Below are 20096 nucleotides of genomic sequence, written 5' to 3'. Positions count from 1 at the left end.
AACGAATGTCTTCCGAGCAGATTGGTGAATGCTGAGGAAAAGAGCGAGAAGAGTCTGCTGGGGAGTCGCCAGCTACGCCCCCTGCTCATCAGTTGCAGCCGTTTAGAGAGAGAGAGAGAGAGAGAGAGAGAGACCTCACAAAGGAGGAGGAAGACACCCAAGCAAGAGATGACTGCGCAATCCCCGCCCACCGGCCTCTGATCCTTCCTTCCTTTACGTTGAGTAAAGAGGAAAAAAAGCGAGAGAAAAGGATCAGAAACCAACACGACACGCCAGAGAGAAAAAGACGACGAAGGAAGGGAGGGAGCCAGCCAGTAAGCCAGCAGCAAAACAACCATGGCAGTATCCACAGCGTCTCCGCTCCCGATCGCGTCCGAGCACCGCACACCTCAACCCGGGTCGACCGCGGCACGGACCCCGCAGGCGCACGGCGACACGCAGCTGAGTCCGGATGAATGAGCGGCGGGCAAACATGAGGGTCATCTTCATCCAAAACGCCGGTTTCGTCGCAGCTTTCTCGCCTTGTCGATGTGAGTCGGTGATGTTGGCAGCGTTGAGGAACACAGAAGATGCGAGCGAGCCCCAAATGACACACGGACAGACCTTACTAGTCGATTGAGGAGTAGCCCATGTGATATATTAATTATTAGAGGCGCATTATAGACGATATATCATCTTTAAGTCGAATGGTCGGCTAAGTTAATATTATAATACGTTATTACACAATATTATTTTTTTTAATTAAATAAACGTCGTTTTGTAGACTTTTGTATGCTAAGTAGATGGTTAGGTCGTTAACATGATCGTTTTTAAGACAATCTGGAAACGTTTGCTTCCACGTGGACAAATATGACAAGTAGCTTGCTCGTTATTCCTTGTAATTTATTTATTTATAACTATTATTAGGCCTATAAGTATTACTGTATATTAATTTCTTATTATAGCTAGCTGGTGACTTATAATTAGACGCGCGTTAGTCGATCGAGATGGCGACCGCGTACTTGTCGCCCCGCCGTGGGGGGAGCCGCTCCGAGCCCCCAAGGGGCCAAAGTTGTGGAGGCGAACCCCGATCCCCAACGCTGCCCGCCGGACGCTCACCCGAGGAGCCCCCGGTGGGCGGCGATGGCGGCAAAAGGAACCCCGGCGTGAAGAAACACCACCACAAGCACAACCTGAAGCACCGCTACGAGCTGCTGGAGACGCTGGGGAGAGGCACGTACGGCAAAGTGAAGAAGGCCATTGAACGTCACTCAGGCAGAGAGGTAACGCTTTGAACTTACATGTTACATTGGTCATGCATGCATGCACACTGTCTTTCTATGTCCAGTAGTGTGAAAATGCCAAGTTACACTAACTTGGCTAAAGTAGATTTTTCAGTTTTCTTTATTAGTGCTCAAGTCAACAGTGGTTGAGCTCTTGATTGATTGTTTTTTTTTCGGAGGGGGGGGGTCCCCTATATGGCAGAGAAACAGGGATAGAAACAACATGGTAGAACGTTTACCAAGAAACATTCAAGATGGCAACAAATTGGGAGAGGCAAGATATTCCCCATCTGTGGCCTTATTTAAAGGAATTGTTTGATGATTTGGCTACAAGAATAATCTGCTGCAAATGCTTTGTGTCTTGTGCCAGCCACAAAACCACATGCTTTCGGCGTTAACATTTTTCCATCTGACTTTGAAAAAAAAAAAAAAAAAAAAACTCACGTTAATAAGACACATTTTTTTCAGATTTGTTTGCAAATTTAGCATTTTTGGGTTACTCTGTTCACAACGTTGGTAAAGCTCTGACAACATGTTTTGATAGCTCAACAGCATGCCACGTATAATATAATTGATTTTCTTTTCAATACGACTACTTTTTAAGTTAATAAAAAGAAGGAAACTGTATTGAGTGCAGCTATGAAAACGACCATTTTATACCACAGTAACAAATTGATATGAGTATTGTGACGACCCCCTTATGGGACAAGCTGAAAGTCACGACAACGTTTACACTGATGTACTTTTCAACGTCTGTACAGTACTTTGTAAACCTAAACAGTACAGGAGTTGATTTTTTTGTTTGCACACTTCTCTTTACTTCTATTCAAGCACAGTCTGTGAGCACTTTTTCCACCTCACGTTATGCCTGTCATCTGCAATTATGCAACTCCTCGCTGCTGGGGAAAATATGTATTTAAAAAAAAAAGTGCAGTATAGTTTGACTGTCACTTTGATCTTATGTCTACACATCGGAAAGGTAAAATACCAACATCACCACCCCCCCAAGGCAGCAGATTTTTGTTTATGCAAAACACATTGCCCGCCCTTGACGACAGCATCATCACGTTTGCGATGTATGATGATATCCCAACAGACCCGTACGTCCGATTATTTCCATGTGTGGCAAAATTTGACCCTGCATGCCCAACCTGGCAGTACATGAAGAACTTTCCATGGGCTGAGAATACCGAGGGGGAACTAAATATAGGTCACCAGTGTGCCCCCCCCCCCCCCCCTCAACACCACCGTCACCCCTCCAATATTACATAGCCTTCGGCTTTCTCTCCATGTCTGAGTTTGTTTTGTTATTGACGTTGCCGCAGCTTCACTGTGACATGTTTTGCTCATTAAATTGCGCAACGTATACTTGTGGTATCTCATGCAGATAGTGAATGAGCTCATGCTTGGCTTAAAGGGTGTCTGGGTATGATTACTTACTAGAAAGCTACACTGTCGGACTGTATAAATTACTTTTTATCAAGTCATGCAAAAGTATGTCAAAGCTGCAGGGAAATGAGCATACCCAAAAACCAAATTAGTCTCCTTTAAATGATTTTACACTCAATTTATTCTCCTTTTTTTTTTCAGACTTATATATCAAGTGTGGTTTCTGTGTGTGTCTTTAGTCTTTTGCATCGTGAGAACCAAATCTGAAAATGTGGTCCAGGGAATTATGAACAACTCCAAATAACAATCATTTAACCCCCCCCCCAAAAACAAATGAAAAACCTACTAGAACATCTGAACTTTGTTAGTGGTTAATCAGATGCACTTTAAATGGTGGCAGGTGTGTGCAGACTGATTTAACATCACTTTGAATGCAATTAGTTAATCCTAAACCACATTGACTATTATTTTTACTTCCACTCCAAAAAAAAATAAATTTTCTTCAATTTAATCTTTAAGACTGTAGGTGCAATTCAGAGCGGAAAATGTTTTAAAATGATTTATCACACTGTCATCCTTTTAATATCACCAAAAGGGGTGTGTAGACTTTTCAATATAATTGTAATTCCACTTAATTTCAAGTTGAGCTCATAATCAGACATGAACTATAGTTACTTGAATTTTATTACTTCCTGACACTTTTGATTATTAAAAACATCCCATGTCAAATTGACCCGGAATATTTTTGCTGTTTCTGAGAAACCACCTAACAAGAAACTTGTTGGTCTATCTATTTTTCCATTTTCATATCACAATTACCAGTTAGATACGGCAGAAACTAAGGACTTGGCGTGCACGTCCACCTCCTCTCCGCAAAAACCTGAGAAAGCAAGTCGATACATGGGAAGCGTGTGGAAAGGCCTGCCGACACTTTAGCAAGAATGATGACACATGGGGCAGTCGTCACGTCAGCGAAAGTGCAACTGAGCGATTGTCCGCTTTAATCCGTCGCCATATGGTTCGAGTGGCAATCTGAGGCAGAACGAAGCGCAATTAATCACGTGGGTCGTTTTGACGCAGGTCCACGCGTTTACGCACGCTTCTGGATTTTGTTTCATGGTTTTATGGGGTGGCAAGACGGGGTGTGTGCTTGTTGCTATGGCGTCTGCCCTCGAGATGACAACAACGATGAAAAGGTCGCGGTGATAGCGAGTGACAAATGAAAGGAACAGTCACAGCAGGGAACTGAAGTGACGGAGCCCCGACCCCTGGCAAGGCCGAAATCAAATCCTTCGCGTCCGACATGGTATTAGCACCATATTTGAACTTAAAGGTCTGAAGGTTGAAGTTGTACATACCTGATCCCTTGGTAGTGTCGTGTTTCACATGGCTGCTTTGCTGTCATGGGATTAATTCTCGCGGCAAGTCTAGACTGTAATGTGTCTTTTGCCCTAAATCTGCTTTAGTGGACTGAAACACCACCAATTATCCTGAACATGATCAATTGTATTAGGGCTGGGTAAGCAATCCAAATGTAATTGATTGATTTAGATTTTGGCTTCCCTCAATATTTAAAAATTTTACAATTGAAGAATAATGATGAATATGTAGAAAGGCATGGTGCGTTTGCAAATTCCCAATGTTGTGAAAGTAACCTGGATGCCCCACGCGTAGCTTGTATGATTCTGCTATCCCCGAGTGCGCTGTTTAATGACACCCAAGTGGGAGTTTACCGTCAAGCTGAACACACAGTGACAAAAAAATTAGACTCATCTTATATTTATATACAATGTTATTTTAAAAGCATCGTCAGTGCTAACGCTGAAGACGATGTAAAATCCCAATGACATGCTAACTAGAAATTAGCATCACGAATAATCACACAATTTGTGAAAAATGAGTTCTATTAACAGAGTTCAATCTCATCTTTCTACGAATCTCATTGCAAGTGCATGCTTCATCCATGCACGGTACTTTCCTACAGGCTACTTTATTGTTTGTTTTTTAAATTGCTATTATTTTGGTACTAAATATGCTTATTTTGCCTTCTTACTCATTTATTTTCTAGTCAGCCTTTCAAGTTAAAATCAAAGTTGAGTTTTCAAGCAATTTTACTTTCCTCAAAGATGACTTTTTCTGTTATAAATGGAAGGAAGTTGCGTGTTTAGGGATGCACACGTTCGATTGTTATGATATCAGTGGCCTTTAAGCGCAACCAAAAGGATGCGGCCGCTGAATTGGAACGTTGCCATCAATTCATGGTGGCATACTGTTCTACTCCAGTCCTTTAGGTGGCAGTAATGAAAATCACAAAGTGGTACCAATTACCATTCACCGCTCCTTCTCCTGGTGTGGTCTCCGACGTGTCCCCAATGTAAGCGGACTGTAACTGGTGAAAATCACGAGCGATCCTTGTGGCCAGGAAATGTGTACAATATGTACCCAACCAACCACAAAAGTCGATCAGCACATAGCATGACTGAAAAATGGGGGCTAAGAGGGTGACTCCTCAAGGAGAGCCTCTCTTCTAAGCATAACAACATGATATTAATACAATCTTAAAGCATCACATTACATCATAGCTCAACAACGGAGAGGTACGAGAAAGGGAAAACGCCGACATTCCTGCGCTCCATGCAGCCCCGTTGATGAGGTATTACGATCTTTGGCTCGTTTGGGAATACATTTCTCCGTAAGACTGACGGACCGCTTCCTCCCCCTCGCCGCGAACTGTGACTCAAGCCCAATACAATACATAAGAGCCGCCGGGGACTTTTCGCAAACACGGGGATGGGCGAGTTGGCGATGAATCTTTCATCTGTTTTAATGATCTGAGAAAGAGCAAGAAGTTGTCAGGGTCCAGTGGAGCGAAGCGCCGACTTTCACTTCAAACGGCGTGTTGCAAACCAGGCGGGGGGTCGGCCCCGTACCTGGCAAGGGGGAAGAGGGGGGGCATGGTTGGGGGTAGCGCCTGTTGACCGTGAGTGACAGTAATAGGGTTCCACTTAAGGACAAGCGTAGAAGCGTTAGCCAGCTGGCAAGTGGCTGGTCTGCGGTTCTGTTTAATGATCCTCGTCGGGGTCAGGGCAGGAGAACATGAGGAGATACACAACAGATACCTGGCGTGCTCTCATGGCCCTTTTGTGCGACTGCATGCTCTTTCAACGGGTTAGCATTGCGGCGCCGGTTTAGTATCATTACGGCTCAAGATGGATCGGTCCGAGAAAAAAAATGGGAACTTTGCTCTGCATGCAACCTTTATAGGTCGTTTACTCAGGTATTTCCTAAATTAGTGAATTCCTGATTGAATAAAATCAGGGCGATGACTCACCTTCTGCAACGCCGCAGTACAGACATAAAAGGCTTGTAAATCAAACGAGATAAAAAAGAAGAAACACGAACAACTTTTACTAATTGTGAACGCCCGTGCCCCTGAGGCTCCATCTTGTTTATTATTGGATCATTTCTTTCAATTCTCTGTAATCAAGGCATGCCCTGGAAGAGAACCATTCCGGTTTGGGGTTATTTTTATTGATGTACACGGTAATTAGCTTGGCACCGGCTACTGCCTGTGGTTTGGGCCGCATGGAATATAAAGCAGGGCTCCGTGCTAAGATAGCAGAGGACAAAAGTTTAAACTAACAAATGAACGGATTCTGTAGCGGCTTCATCAAAGGAACGCCAGGACTTCATGCAAGAATGTTTAGGCTGCAATTACAGTGACATGCGCACCGCTGTATATTTTATCGGTTTATTTGGGGTAGCCTCTCATTTAAGGCTTTTTGCATATAGGCCAGAGGACTGGAACGCGCCCCACGGTAGCATTGCCACGACGGCTTGACCTCCTCGTTGGCAAGCCGAGGAGGCATCACTCACTCACTTCTCCTTTCCCAGATTCCTCCTTTTGGAAAAAAAAATTCCCCAGCTGGCCAAGATCTTTCAAAAAGGAGGCCGTGGCTTCTTTTTTTTCTTGTTCCCTAAAATAGAATGACTAAAAATAAGTGTGGTGACTTACTGTCCTTTCAAGGACTCTGACAGGTAGGGAAACACGGCCGGCGCTGACCTCTTTTGCCAAAATGACAAATGACCTCCTTGTCTTGCCTTTTTTTTTTTTTTTTTCATTTTAATACTAAGCTGTTCGCAGGTAGACAGTGATGGAAACCCCCTTTGTGACACTGACTAATACCTGGTTAATTATAGGCTGGGGAAAAGAGGCACCTGAAGAGCACAAAGCAAGCCTCCGTAAAAGGCCTCCCGCACGCCAGCCCCTTCATTTCTCTCCGCACTTGAAAAGAAACTGACTAAATAACTCTGTGTGATTTGACGCCTCTTCTTTTGACTCATCTTGCGTCTGCGTCAGCAGAGGCAGAGATGATAGGGTCAAAGAACGCCATGCCGTGACAACGAGACCACTCGGAGGGGCCGCGGAATGAGTTTAAAGAAGCGCGGCCAATGTCTTTCGTTAACTCATTTGCTGCCATTGACGGCTAAAGACGTCAAAGATTTTTATTTTTTTATTTTTTTACTAGGACGGTAGTGAATGAGTTAATCACGTCACAAAACAGGACAGTAAATACCTCACCCAAGCCAGTGTAAAGTTCAGTGATAAGATTATGCATTGATCATTTTGTTGTCATACGGCAATGCAGTCTTGTGTTTTTCCATTTGTATTCTCCGTGGGGAATTACGTCATTACATTTGTGCTGCAAATGACGTGATAGCTGACGATGTGCTTTGGTAATGCTGAGGAGACGATAACTGCAAATAAAGTGCAAATTGCCACACGTGTCATTTTTTTCCCCCTCCACTGTAGAGTTCTGCAGTTCAGTGGTTGGGAAAAAGTAAAAATAGCTGAGCTGAGTTGCAATTTATCCAGATGTGCACCAACATTTAATGGCTTCTTTGGTCCATATTTGGACCTTCAACAAATGGAATCTTAGAATGTTTTCTCATCCTAACAATTTTTTGGGCTATTTTGCTGATAAAGGACCTTTTCCTTCTTCTCAGGTGGCGATCAAGTCTATTCGTAAGGAGAAGATCAAGGACGATCAGGACATGGTTCACATCCGCCGTGAGATTGAGATCATGTCATCACTCCGCCACCCGCACATCATCTCGATATACGAAGGTGAGCATCGAACAAATTGGCACACGCGGTTCAACTCACATAAATACAAACGCACGCACGCCCCCTGTAGGATTGTCATGTTATGACATGCAGATGTCATTTAAAAAAAAAGAAAAAAACCTGAGATGGCTCCCTGCGCCTCGGAAAGTTTGAATGGCTTGAGATGGCCTTTGTGCACACGCATTTATGTGTGCGTGCGTTCCGAGGGAATGCCTCTCCCACATCTGAGAGGTCTCATCCTCGGTCTTGATCTCCGGGCCAGACATCTGCTGACACTTAAAAGGCAACTGCAGCTGCGATCCAGACTGCACTTGTAAAAATTGCACGTGTCCCCCGTATGCGTGCGTCCGCCTATACGTGAGTTGTGCGTGCGTATGTGTATGCGTAGGATTGACCTTCGTCACCCTGGCCTGCACGCTGTCGACCGGTAATGCAGAGAGAGAGCGAGGAAAGACCTTAAGTCTTCCCTGGAGCGATGTCAGCATCCATCGACCCCAGGAAGCAACCCTTTAAATATCAAAACCTTCGAGACAGGTCATGCTAAGTCCACGGGTATTTGTAAAAACACATTCCTTCCTCGCTGTTAAAAAAGAAAAGTGCCTACATTGGCGTTTTAACATTTCGGTTGTTTTCGCCAATCGGAAACACATTACGACACCTCCGTTCCTGCATACGGTGGAAAAATGAAGTTTGTGCACGCAAGTGCTGACATTTGAAATTGAAGGTCTGCTAAAGTCTTAACAGAGTGTAACAGTGTAATAGAAGCAACTGAAAGTCTCCACCCTGAATGACATTTAAACAGTGGCGGGCAGTTCACACGCAGGCCTTCAGTGAAGTCCTACGTAGTCCGACTTGAATAAATCCCCCTCGTAATACCGTCAGTAAAGACACCATGGCTGGACAAACAATATACAGAAACACACTTACACAGTACTGAGTGAGTGTTGGACGACCGAGCTTCTCTCTCAAGGTCCGTCTTGAAAATGGCCTCGCAAGTGTATCTGCAATTAAATCCACACTTTTCCCCCCTTCGACGATTGTGGTTTAAAAAAGCCAGAATATATTTGAGATTTTCAAACGGTCGCCAGTTACGACTTTTGGGTGTGTGTATTCCGCAAAGCGCTGCCCCCTCACGAGTGAGCATCCAATCACAAGACACGTTCATCCCCTTCAACGTAAGGCCAGTGAGAAGGCTCACTTGTAACCAACTCGTGATCCGATTGGCTATCGCAACTGTCTATCAACTGTAAAAAGCTCCCTTGCTCACACTGAACAGATGCCCGCACGATTGTATCTGAAGGCCTCGGACCAATAGTGCGTGCTACTGGTATTATGAAATCTGCCTGGCAACACGAGCTAGATGAATCCTGATTGGATAAAAACTCTTACCTCAAAATACAACACTAGGATATCATTTGACATCAATGTGAAGAATATGATCATGATTTCTTGATTTTATGTTAGGCCGGCAGAGAAGGCCTTGAAGGCTCACCACTGCATTTAAAACATTAGGTCCAGTTTGCATGTGATCAAGAGTCCGAAATGCAGAGAATAATAAGCCCGTTTAAAAATACCTGCCGTAGCCTCAGACCGCCTCTGGCTTGCATCATGTAGAGATTGCAATTAATGGCGAGTGTCAAAGGCTGAACAATTGCCATTGAAATGGTTCACCATATTGCTCACAGTCCATCATCCAACATAATGCACGCCAGGCCCGGGCGCCGGCCGTTAAAAGTCACAAGGCGTAGCAACGCGAGGCACTTTCACTTGATTTGTGGGCACGCGGCTATTTTTACGCCCGTGTCAACCCGGCCGTTCTTGACAGCTGCCCTGCTACAATAGCCGGCAGCCGCTTGTGTGCCAAGCGCCAAACTGGTCCAACCACTGTCCTTTTGTTGCCTTTCAGAGTCTGCAAGTTATCTGTACAGCGCACACAACAAACAGCGGTGTTAGTCATGGGAGCGTGCCAGCAGGCTGTCGGCTGAAGGGCCGAAGTGCAGCTGCTTTATAAACTCCCTGAGCGCTCTCAGCGCGCCGACTCCAACACAGCGGGCAGCGTTGCCCTCGCTGCATACACGTAAACGAGCACCCCTAAATTTTTCTCGCGCAGAGCCGAGCCAAACCGGCCGCGTGCGCGACCTCTGACCACACCCTTTCCACACTCACATTCAGCATCCATCAGCGTGCTGTGTGACAATTTTAACAGAGGATTTGTTGTTCCTCAGTGGCCCCCGCCCCTTTTTAAAGTAACCACTTAAAGCCCATAGTGCTGTAAATGCACAAATTGCGACATGCAACCAAAATGTTAGTTGCGTAATTGTGGCTGCGGCGACATTGGGAAGAAGCCGACGTCAGATTGAGCATTTGGAACGTATCTTACGATTTAACAAATTATTAATTTACTCTGCCTTTTCATAGTATAATAAAAAAAAGTTTGCCCCAATGAATTCTAATTAATATCTCAACCATTGAAGATTGAAAACATTGCTTTGCAAATGAAAAAAAGGGTAGAGTAGTCTTGGCAGTCTGCCTAGACGGCGACTAGTTTACTCTGCTAATAGTTAAGGGATATATGAATCCATTGCGTCAAGACATAAAGAAGGGATACGGAGTTTAAGTTACCTTATTACCCGGTGCACCGTATTTATATGCAAATTTTCCAAAATAGACCTGTTCATTGAGACTGCCCCTTATGATCCGGTGCACTTAATAGTCGGAAAAATGTCATGTCATAATCCACACCGCCTATCCCGTACAGGGTCGCGGGAGGGTGCCAGAGCCTATCCCAGATGACTACGGGCGAAAGGCGCACTACACGCTGAACTGGTCGCCAGCCAGTCACAGGGCAGACATAGACACCGTCACTGAGTGGGAACTGAACCCACGCTTGCCCGCACACAACTCGGGCGAGTGTACCACTACACCATCGGTGACAGTCGGAAAAAATGCAATTACAAAAATATTATAAAAAATAAAAATATTTATATGTTCCATGTTGGGAAGCTTGGTATATAAGATGAAGGGTTTGTGCAATCTTGTGCAAATTTGGGTTCGGCTGTTGCCGTTTTTCGTCAACCGAGGTTTTCTCGCATAGTAGAAGTTCTTCAGGCAAATGTCCCTGAAGTTGTAGAACCCCCGAAAAAATGCGACAAAGGTTAAACTCTGCTGGGCATTATTGTTATTTTTATGATTATAATTATTATAATTTATTTATTTTTATTTTTGCAATTACTTTTTTTCATGTTGCCACGATGGCTTTGCGTTTAGTTGTTTTACACATTTTATGGTAGTTTGCTTCCATTTTACACATCAACAATAGATGTTACGCAATCAGATGAAAGGGGTGAACAAAATCCAGTTAAATGATGTTTTGTGTGTTTTTTTTTTTTTTTTGGGGGGGGTCCCAAGTTATGTTAGCCGGGTAATTAGCCCTGCGACGGAGGTCAAAGGTAAACGGGAGTGCAAGCTGAGAATGTGCACATCAAGAGCAACTCCTGCAGGTCAGGTCACGGTGCATGTCAGATCGGGTCACGGCTCCGGCTGCCAATCAGAAGGCCCGATCTGCTCACCCCCACCCCCACATTTTGTCTGTGACTTCCTCGGCGTCCAGACAGTCAATCAAGGAGCATTACCATCACTCGGCAACTGTGTGTTTTTGCAGAGGATTATATCTTTAAAAGGACCCCGGGAAGGAGACGAGGAGGGGGGAGAATGTGACAGGCTATGAACGTGCTCACTCAAGGGTGCGGGAAAGCTGAGCCCCTCATCCGTTGTGACCCCGCTGTGCGGGGAAAAAAAAAATAAAAAATCAAGCCCCAGAATATGGAGCAGTTGATGTTGTAAATTGCGAAAAAAAAAAAAAAAAAAAGATTTTGTAGAATGTGAACCGACGGTTGACTGTTAACATTAGTGTTGAATGAAAACAGACGAGGAGAAAGGGAGTCCCTTGCTGCGTGACTAACTTAGTGACACCTACGCTGTGTCGTTGCACTGCATTATTGTCCGATCGTTCATACGAGGCTATCAGATGAACGATACGGCATGCTTGGTGGGGAATGTGGGAGTGTGTTGAGAAATGTGGTGACACGATGTTGATGTGTGATGTGTCAAGGGCATCGCTTGACACGGCAGCAGATCGTCTGTTTGAGAACTCCTTTGGCGGGTCTGTTTTCACTGACTCGCCGTCCCCGAGGAACGCTTTTGATTGCGTTAACAGGCACTCCCTGCTCTGTTGGGCCAGACGCGCGAGTTGGGGTTTTAGGTGGTGCACTGGGAGAAGTGTGGTATTCCCATCGAAAAGGCGTAATAGTCTTTTTTTTTCTACAATGTAGTCCTCTCATCTCATCTGTTCCTAATACATTCGGGGACAAGCTGTGACCAAGTCTTCTGATCATCCCTCAGTGTTTGAGAACAAAGACAAGATCGTGATCGTCATGGAGTACGCCAGCAAGGGCGAGCTGTACGACTACATAAGCGAACGGCGGCGCCTGAGCGAGCGGGAGACGCGACACTTCTTTAGGCAGATAGTCTCCGCTGTGCACCATTGCCATAAGGTAAGACGCCACACACGGAGTCGACTTCTCTTGAAATGTCCGTCTTGGAAATGGCCTCGCAAGCGTATCTGCAATTAAATCCTCAATTTTCCCTCCTTCGGCCATTGTGGTTTTAAAAAAAGCAAGAATATATTTTAGATTTACCAACGGTCGCCACTTACGACATTCGGGAGTGTTAATTCCGCATAGCGCTGCCCCCTCACGAGTGAGTATCCAATCACAAAACGCGTTCATCACCTTCAGCGTAAAGCCAAGGAGAAGGCCTTACTGTCATCAACTTGTGATCTGATTGGCTCTCGCAAATCAACTGTAAAAGCTCCCTTGAGACACATAACAGACGCCCGCATGATTGTCTGAAGGCCTCGGACGAATAGTGCGTGCTACTGGTATCATGAAATCTGCCTAGCAACACGAGCTTGCTGAATTCTGATTGGGTAAAAACTAACCTAAAAATTCAACACTAGGATATAATATGACATCAATATGATCATGATTTCTTGATTATGTTAGGCCAGCAGAGAAGGCCATGAAGGCCTTGACCGCCCACCACTGAGTATGCGTCACGTTCACCATGCCCCTCCACATCGGGCCGTGCGATGGACAGTTAATCGGCAAGCCTTTACTCTGTATGCTTTTCTTGGCGCACTGCTACAGGAGAGTCATCTGTTTCTGAGTGAAGACGGAACGCAGGCCAGTTTAATTCAGGCTTATACGCTCTTGATTACAGCACACCAGAGAGGCCCTCGCGTTAGTTCTGTCCTCATCTGACACACTGGCGGTGGGTGTTCCAAGGATACCCCGCTAAAACCGGCAGAGATCTCCCCGAGGATTTGGCTCCGGCCGCGCCCCTGTCAAACCCGTTTGCCACGCCTCAGGAATTCCCATCAGATTCTCTGGGCTCGATTGGACGGGCTTCCCTCTTGTCATGCCTCTCCTCAGCTGCAGATAAGGATGGCGTCATGGCCCCCTGATAGGAGAGTTCCCCTCGCAAAGAACGATCTCTCCTTACCAGATAATCTCAAACTGGGCGGGGCAGCATGAGTCAATTGCACAACAAGCAAGCAAACATTTCCTCGTCGGATCAGCCAATCGGGCGGCGTCATGCTGATGTGGTCCCTTTGGGGGTGTTACATAAGCCCCCCCTCCCCAGTGGCTCACGATATGGTGAAAATATAATTCGCAAAGGCTGGAAATTACAGGCCAGTAGAGTTGTGACAAAGCCACAGCAGATGTCAGAATGAAGACACCAGACAATGGAAGAGTCGGTCGGTTTCACTTTAGGGTAAACCACCGATTTATAGAACTACAATTAAAAACGCCGTCAGAAATTGCATGCGAATGCTGAGAGATGGAATACAAAAGACACAATGGAAGTGCCAAGCCGATACCATTTGGAAGCTATTGCCAGTGTCATTTCCTTCACTGTCCTCTGTTTGCCGAGAAGGAAATATAGGACAACCTCCTCCACTGTTGTTTTTTGTCAACGTCTTGTTCCAGCTGAGGCCTTCAATGGGGCGTATTTTGGCACTTTCCCACAGTATCATTTTGAAGTGGGAAACTATGCGGTGGAAAAAGTGGAATTAGGTGATAATTAAGTCGTCGTCGTCTCGTCATTGCTTTTCTTTCTTCGAGCTTGGCTTTGATCTTTTTTCAGAAAAGTCAAAACCTCAGAAGTGTCGTCTATGTTAACAAATGTGTGTTTTCTTTCAGAATGGAGTAGTTCACAGGGATCTGAAACTGGAAAATGTGCTACTGGATGAAAACTGTAATATTAAGGTAACCGTTTTTTTTTACGACAAATGTAAAAGCGACGGCTAATTGCCCACGTTGTCTCATTCTTTCGCTCTTGCGATTCACAGATAGCTGACTTCGGCTTGTCCAACCTCTACCACAAAGACAAGCTGCTGCAAACATTTTGCGGCAGCCCGCTCTACGCTTCGCCAGAAATCGTCAACGGGAGGCCGTACCGCGGGCCGGAGGTGAGCGCCAATGACGCAAAGGCTATAAAGTGCCTCTGCAAATTTCCGTTTCATAAAGCCATCCTCGTCGTTAGCGCTCATTGGCAGGCAGATCTCACGGCGTTGTTGACACCTTTGTCATCACCACCGTCACCACGGCATGTGCGCAAAGACTGTAGGCCTTATTTGCAGTTCTTTGATGGGATTAGCAGCAGTCCAGTCTGAAGGTGGTCTCTCATGCAACTCCTCAGTGGTCCAGCCCAAATACTGTCTTCTCCCCCCCACTCCCGCCTTTTCAAGTTCTCTCCTTGAAATATCCTTTGATGTGAGAAAGCGGACGATGGATGCTGCTTCTCTTCCCTTCAGTCTAATTGGATCGGAATGAGCGGCATAGCCTCAAAGAAGCAAATAGTCACATGGTGAAAATGTCTCTGAGTTGTGCTGCAAAAACAGTACCGTATAGTACAGTTAGGCATCGCTCATAAAATTCAGCAGCATCATTCATCTTTTCTCCGTCCACGTTTTTGGGCCAAAGAACGTCCGATGTTACGAAATCATTGAAATTCTATTCGCTCAGTCTGCATTTATTGGTCCGTTCGATGAGACTTTGGTTTCTCTTTAAGTCAACCTTGAGTGGCGTTTCAGTCACCGTTTGATTAGACAGAATGGATGTCGGTAATTGCAGAAGCGACATTAATTGGATGTAATGACAACGTGTACATGTTTGATGACGTACTGCTCAGGAAATGGGATGGGTTTTTTTTTTTATTCATGCTTTTAGTTTATTTCAGGGGTGGCATGGTGGACAACTGTTTTGCACGATGACCTCACAGTGCAGAGGTCGTGGGTTCGATTCTGGCTCTAGCCTTCCTGTGTGGAGTTTGCATGATCTCGCCCATGCCTGCGTGGGTTTCCCCCGGGTACTCCGGTTTCCTTCCACATCCCAAAAAACATACATGGCAGGTCGATTGAACACTCTAAATTGTCCCTAGGTGTTTTTGTGAGCGCGGATGGTTGTTCGAGAGAGTGCATCCTGAGGCAATTTGTACAACACTTGAGGACGGTTGACACAGAAAGTTTGTTTCTCTCAATCGGGTGGGCCCGGTCTCATGCACGGCTATCCCAACTGGACGTTCGTTAATGTCTGGGTCATATCGCAAAAAGTGTGCTGAACCATAAAAGAGTGCCGCTCGAGTGAGGGCAAAAGTGGGACGACGACGATTCAATGTAGGTGTTCCTCCCGCCACAAAAATTCGGTGCAGGGCAGGAGCCGCATCAAAGCACGGTGTCGACTTAATTACTTTGACTAAATAAAACAAAAGACGGGAGAAAGCTTTTCCTTTTAAGAAACAGTACTGAAACCCAACCTTTCCACTTGCGCGTAATTCACTATAATTTCCTTGAGAGTCTTAAAAAAAAAAAAAAAACACCGCCGTCCAATCTCAATTGAAAATTACACATCCACGGTTGGGCTAAGGCCACAAATTACAGCAAACGCTTTGTCAAAAATAGCGCACAACAATAGAGCGCGCCCTCGTTCGCCCTCACCAACGGACCGATATCGGAGAGAGCATGATGCATTCTTGGTGTGAGTCCAGACCCTTGGAGGAAGTCTCTTAACTGGTCTTGCCTAATTTCCTTTGAGTAGACCTTGTGTGAGGACGTTGCAGACGAACATGCCTCCAATTCTCTCATCCTGCCAACCAGTCAACACTCAGCAGGCGCATTGCTCATCAAGAACCGGCAGCCAGTCCCCGGCAGCATCTCTGCTGGTCTCACCTTCCCCGCCGCCTTCCGCTCCCACGTCGTCCCCCTGCACCTCGTCAAGTCTTATGTAACCATCTACTCGGAAAGCCGCATCGTCTTAGCTTGGTGGTCACAAAGTACTTGCATACGCCTGACGGAGCAAGAAAGAGAGGAAAGGATTTATCAGGATGGAAACAAGCCATTTCCCACCGGAGCGCCGGCGTTCGTCATTCAAACTGCAAAAGACGTGCCGGTGAAGCATCGCAGCGTCGCCGGCCTCTCCCGGCCGACGAGCCAGCGCGGAAAAGCCATTCGAGGGCTTATTAACGTCAACATAATCTCTTGGGCATAACTCAAGGGGCTGCTCTGATGCGAGGCAGAGCTGAGTTCTTTCCACAACATTTATTTTAATGCCATGAGTCATTAATCACGTAAAGACCACGAAGTCACAGTTGCATAATGTAGCATTCCTTGGTGGAGACTCATGCATAGGTACAGTGAAAGTGAACCCGTGGCTATTCGCTATTCATAAATTCTGTCACATTTTTATTTTTCTGCCTCAGTTATTTGCGAAGGTGGCGGTTTACTGAATGCGATGGACTTGTTTGCCGTTTCTTCAGGTGGACAGCTGGGCACTTGGGGTGCTGTTGTACACGCTGGTGTACGGGACCATGCCATTTGACGGGGGCGACCACAAGAACCTCATTCGCCAGATTAGCAACGGCGAATACAAAGAGCCCACGCAATCCTCAGGTACGACACCATCCAGTTATTTACACGGTACAAGAACCGAGAACGAAAGTCAGAACGGTTTGGAAAAGCAGCACCATATGGTGCCCAACGCGCTTTACAAAGCCTCACAATCACACGTTCACAAATGGACTGGTATCATGAATATATGTGATATTATTATTCTATATTCGCCTTCCCCCATTCAAAGAATAATGCTTTTTTTTATAGCGAGGCACAGTCAAGCCTGAAATTATTCATACCCCAGGGGGCATGAATAATTTAAGGCAGTGCTTCTCAAAGAGGGGGGACGCGGTGCGATGTTGGGGGGAGCACGTGTGACCCTGGGGAACATGCTTTCTTTTTTTTTTCTTTTTTTACATAGTACAATAAAGTGTAATTACACATCCACTCCAGTAGTTGGCAGTGGCGCTCTCCACTGATTTAAGGGTTGAATGTATCTAGTCTACCAGTAATTATACGGATAGGCCTACAGTCAAGCCCCAAATTATTCAGACCCCTCGATTATGAATAAGTTTGGGCTTGATTGTACTTAATGATGTTTCAAATACAGAAGTAATACATTTCTGTGTTGAATTTTTATGTTTAGATGCGCGGGGATTGATCCGTTGGATGCTAATGGTGAACCCCGAGCGCCGAGCCACCGTGGAGGACATCGCCAATCACTGGTGGGTCAACTGGGGCTGGAAGAACAGTGTGTGCGACTGCGACGCCCAGCGAGACCGCGGCGGCTCGCCCATGCTGGCCCGCTTCATCGACTGGCAGAACCGCACTGAGCCACGCGGTCCTGCCGCCAAGCCGGCCGCCTTGCCCCCGTTACTGCGCCAGAGGCCCAAAAAGTCAAAGAAGGAAAACGTGGAGGACAGCGGACAGGCAGACGGAGGCGGCGAAGACAAACCGGGACTGAAGAGACCCAAAGGGATCTTGAAGACGAGAGTGGCAGAGGAGCAGCAGTTGGCCGGCGCGGAGGAAGGCCAGAAGGCCGGGCCTGAGCACTCGGAAGCTGACGGTGAAGCCTCGAGTCCAGATCGAGAAGAAGAAGAAACGCCTTTCGGGGGAGGCTCGCCGGCAAAGATGGTGCCCACGCTGCCCAAAAAAGGCATCTTGAAGAACAACCAACAGCGGGAATCAGGGTACTATTCCTCCCCAGAGCGCAGCGAGTCTTCGGAGCTCCTGGGCGGAGCAAGCATGACTCTCCTCGCCACCTCGCCACCAAAGAGAGCCATGGGAAGAAAGGGCATCTTGAAACGTAACGGCAAGTACTCCACCTACAGCGGCCCGCCCTCGGCGGCGGCGCTGGCGGCCGCGGGAGCCCTCGGCGATCCCTCCACCGCCGCCGACTCGGGCCTGTCGCGCAGTCAGAGTCGACCGTCCAGCATGGTCGGGGAGGACGGCGTCTCCAACAAGTCGGCGGAGTGGCACCCGTCCACGCCGCACCTGCGCCCCAACATCAGAGCGTGCGTGTCGGCCGAGAACCTGCTGCACCTGGCCAACTTCGCCAGCTTCCAGCAGTCGCCTGCCGCGCTCCAGGGCCCCAAATTTGGCCGCGGCCCCAGAAGCAAAGGCTCCCCGCAGGACAATGGCAGCTTCTCGTTGCTGGGGGACCTGGAGGACATGACTCAGGTGTACCAGCAAGCCCTGGACATCAGCAGCAACCTCACCTAACACATGGGACAGGGAGCACAACTGTGTGTGCATGTGTGTGTGCGCGTGTGGTGTGTTTAAGTGCGCATGCGTGTGCGTTGAGAGGCATTAACGACCGGTGTGTTACTGGGATGCATACTTGGCTGAAATTTTGACGGAATTGTTAGGCGAACACACACGCACACCCACACTCCTCGCTGTACTTCGGAAGCGTATTGGTGCCATAAAAAAAAAAAAAAAAAGCTCAGTATCGTGTCATTACATGAAAAATCTGCAACGTTCACCTGGAAGTTGTGCGACGATAATGTCGCTACACATTGTCACGGCAACTCATCGTTTTAAAGTTGGATTCCTGCGGCCGCAATGGCTCCGCCCATTTCAAAATACTTCTTCGAGTAAGCGCACTCGTAACAATCTCATCCACTGTGCTCGATAACTGTTAAATATTGCATAGCTGGAGAATTGATCATTTCTCATTTACCGTCAGCCTGAATCTTGTTTCAACGTGGAAATAATGTGATACGTTGACGTGAAACATGAAAAGAGGACATTGTTAGAACTAGTTTTTTTTTTTTTGTGTTGCAGCAATACGCTCCCATTGAATACACACGCAAGTGCACTTCTCAGGCCAGTGGAATATCAGTCGGGTTTTTTGTGAACCCAATTTGACGCACACACACACACACACAAAACGCCACCCAAAGTGTGTTTCTCCTCTCCCGCCTTCCCCGTCCATTTTTCCACCTCGCTGCATTTCCACGTTTACACACTCGACAAGAAGCGCAGAACCCCAACCTCCCGGGAGGGGGAAAAAAAAATAAATCTGGTCGTCCGTTTACAAAAGCACCTTAAAGAACTCACGCAGAGCACAAAGGCTTTTGTGATCTTGACTTCCTTTTTTTTTTGTTATCGCTTTTTGGAAGACAGGATTTAAAAAAAAAAAAGAAAAACAAAACCAGGGTCTTATTCCAAAAAGTTGCTGATTTATTTATTAATATTTGTCGCTTTTTTGTTTTTGTCGTTGTTGTCATGCAAAACTTGACGGGCGTTTGCTGTTACTGGAGTCCAAACTTTTTCTGTGCGAATCTGACATTTAGAATTGTTATTAATGATAAAAGCGACATTATAATTATGTCTGTGCATTGTACGTTGATAAGAATCTGTGTGTTCAAATGTTGAGAAGCAGGTGCGAAACGTCCCGATAACGATACAACTCAGAAAGGGATCTCGGATCCATTTGGAACGATACCGTATCGATATTGTATCCCACTCTGATAGCGTACGACAGTTGGCGGGGAATATGTAGAAAGTGCCTCTTTTTTGCCTTTTTGTTTTTTTTTTTTTACATATTACAAAAATCAGTTTGTCATTTCCCCGCAAAGCCAAGCCAAATTTCGTTTGTTTATGTCGATATGGAGACACTCGCCTGTGGTGTTCAACTCGATGCGGTTTGGCTTGCTTTTACTGCCCCCTATAGGCCTGGAGGTGCACACACCACCACGCTTCGTTTATGTTGTTTCGACATTTTTCCTTGATTATTTAAGATCATAGTTATTCATAAGTGAGCTTGTTTTTTTTTTTTGTTTGTTTGTTTTATCCAAAGACTTTATTAGTGTCAGACCCAAAGCGCTATCGGTAGAGCTAAACCAAGTGTGGCACTTTTATC

At 46.2% G+C, this 20096-nt stretch overlaps 1 protein-coding gene across 1 annotated transcript; it reads left to right on the top strand.

Annotated features, from left to right (window-relative positions):
- Positions 1-4: 4 nt before the first annotated feature.
- On the top strand, positions 5-18567 carry nuak1b (NUAK family, SNF1-like kinase, 1b). Its single transcript, XM_088287163.1, has 7 exons — positions 5-1262; positions 7659-7779; positions 12181-12332; positions 14043-14108; positions 14192-14311; positions 16657-16789; positions 17376-18567. Exons 1-7 carry the CDS (start codon positions 987-989, stop codon positions 18449-18451), a joined length of 1944 nt encoding a protein of 647 aa, XP_088143289.1. The 5' UTR covers positions 5-986; the 3' UTR covers positions 18452-18567.
- The last annotated feature ends 1529 nt before the right edge of the window (positions 18568-20096 follow it).

The sequence above is a fragment of the Idiotropiscis lumnitzeri genome, unplaced genomic scaffold (genome assembly GCF_059441095.1).
Source record: "Idiotropiscis lumnitzeri isolate Australia: NSW breed Sydney's pygmy pipehorse unplaced genomic scaffold, RoL_Ilum_1.0 HiC_scaffold_35, whole genome shotgun sequence".
Taxonomy (NCBI): domain Eukaryota; kingdom Metazoa; phylum Chordata; class Actinopteri; order Syngnathiformes; family Syngnathidae; genus Idiotropiscis; species Idiotropiscis lumnitzeri.
Note: the sequence above shows the minus strand (reverse complement) of the source record. Positions and strands in the feature narration are given on the sequence as shown.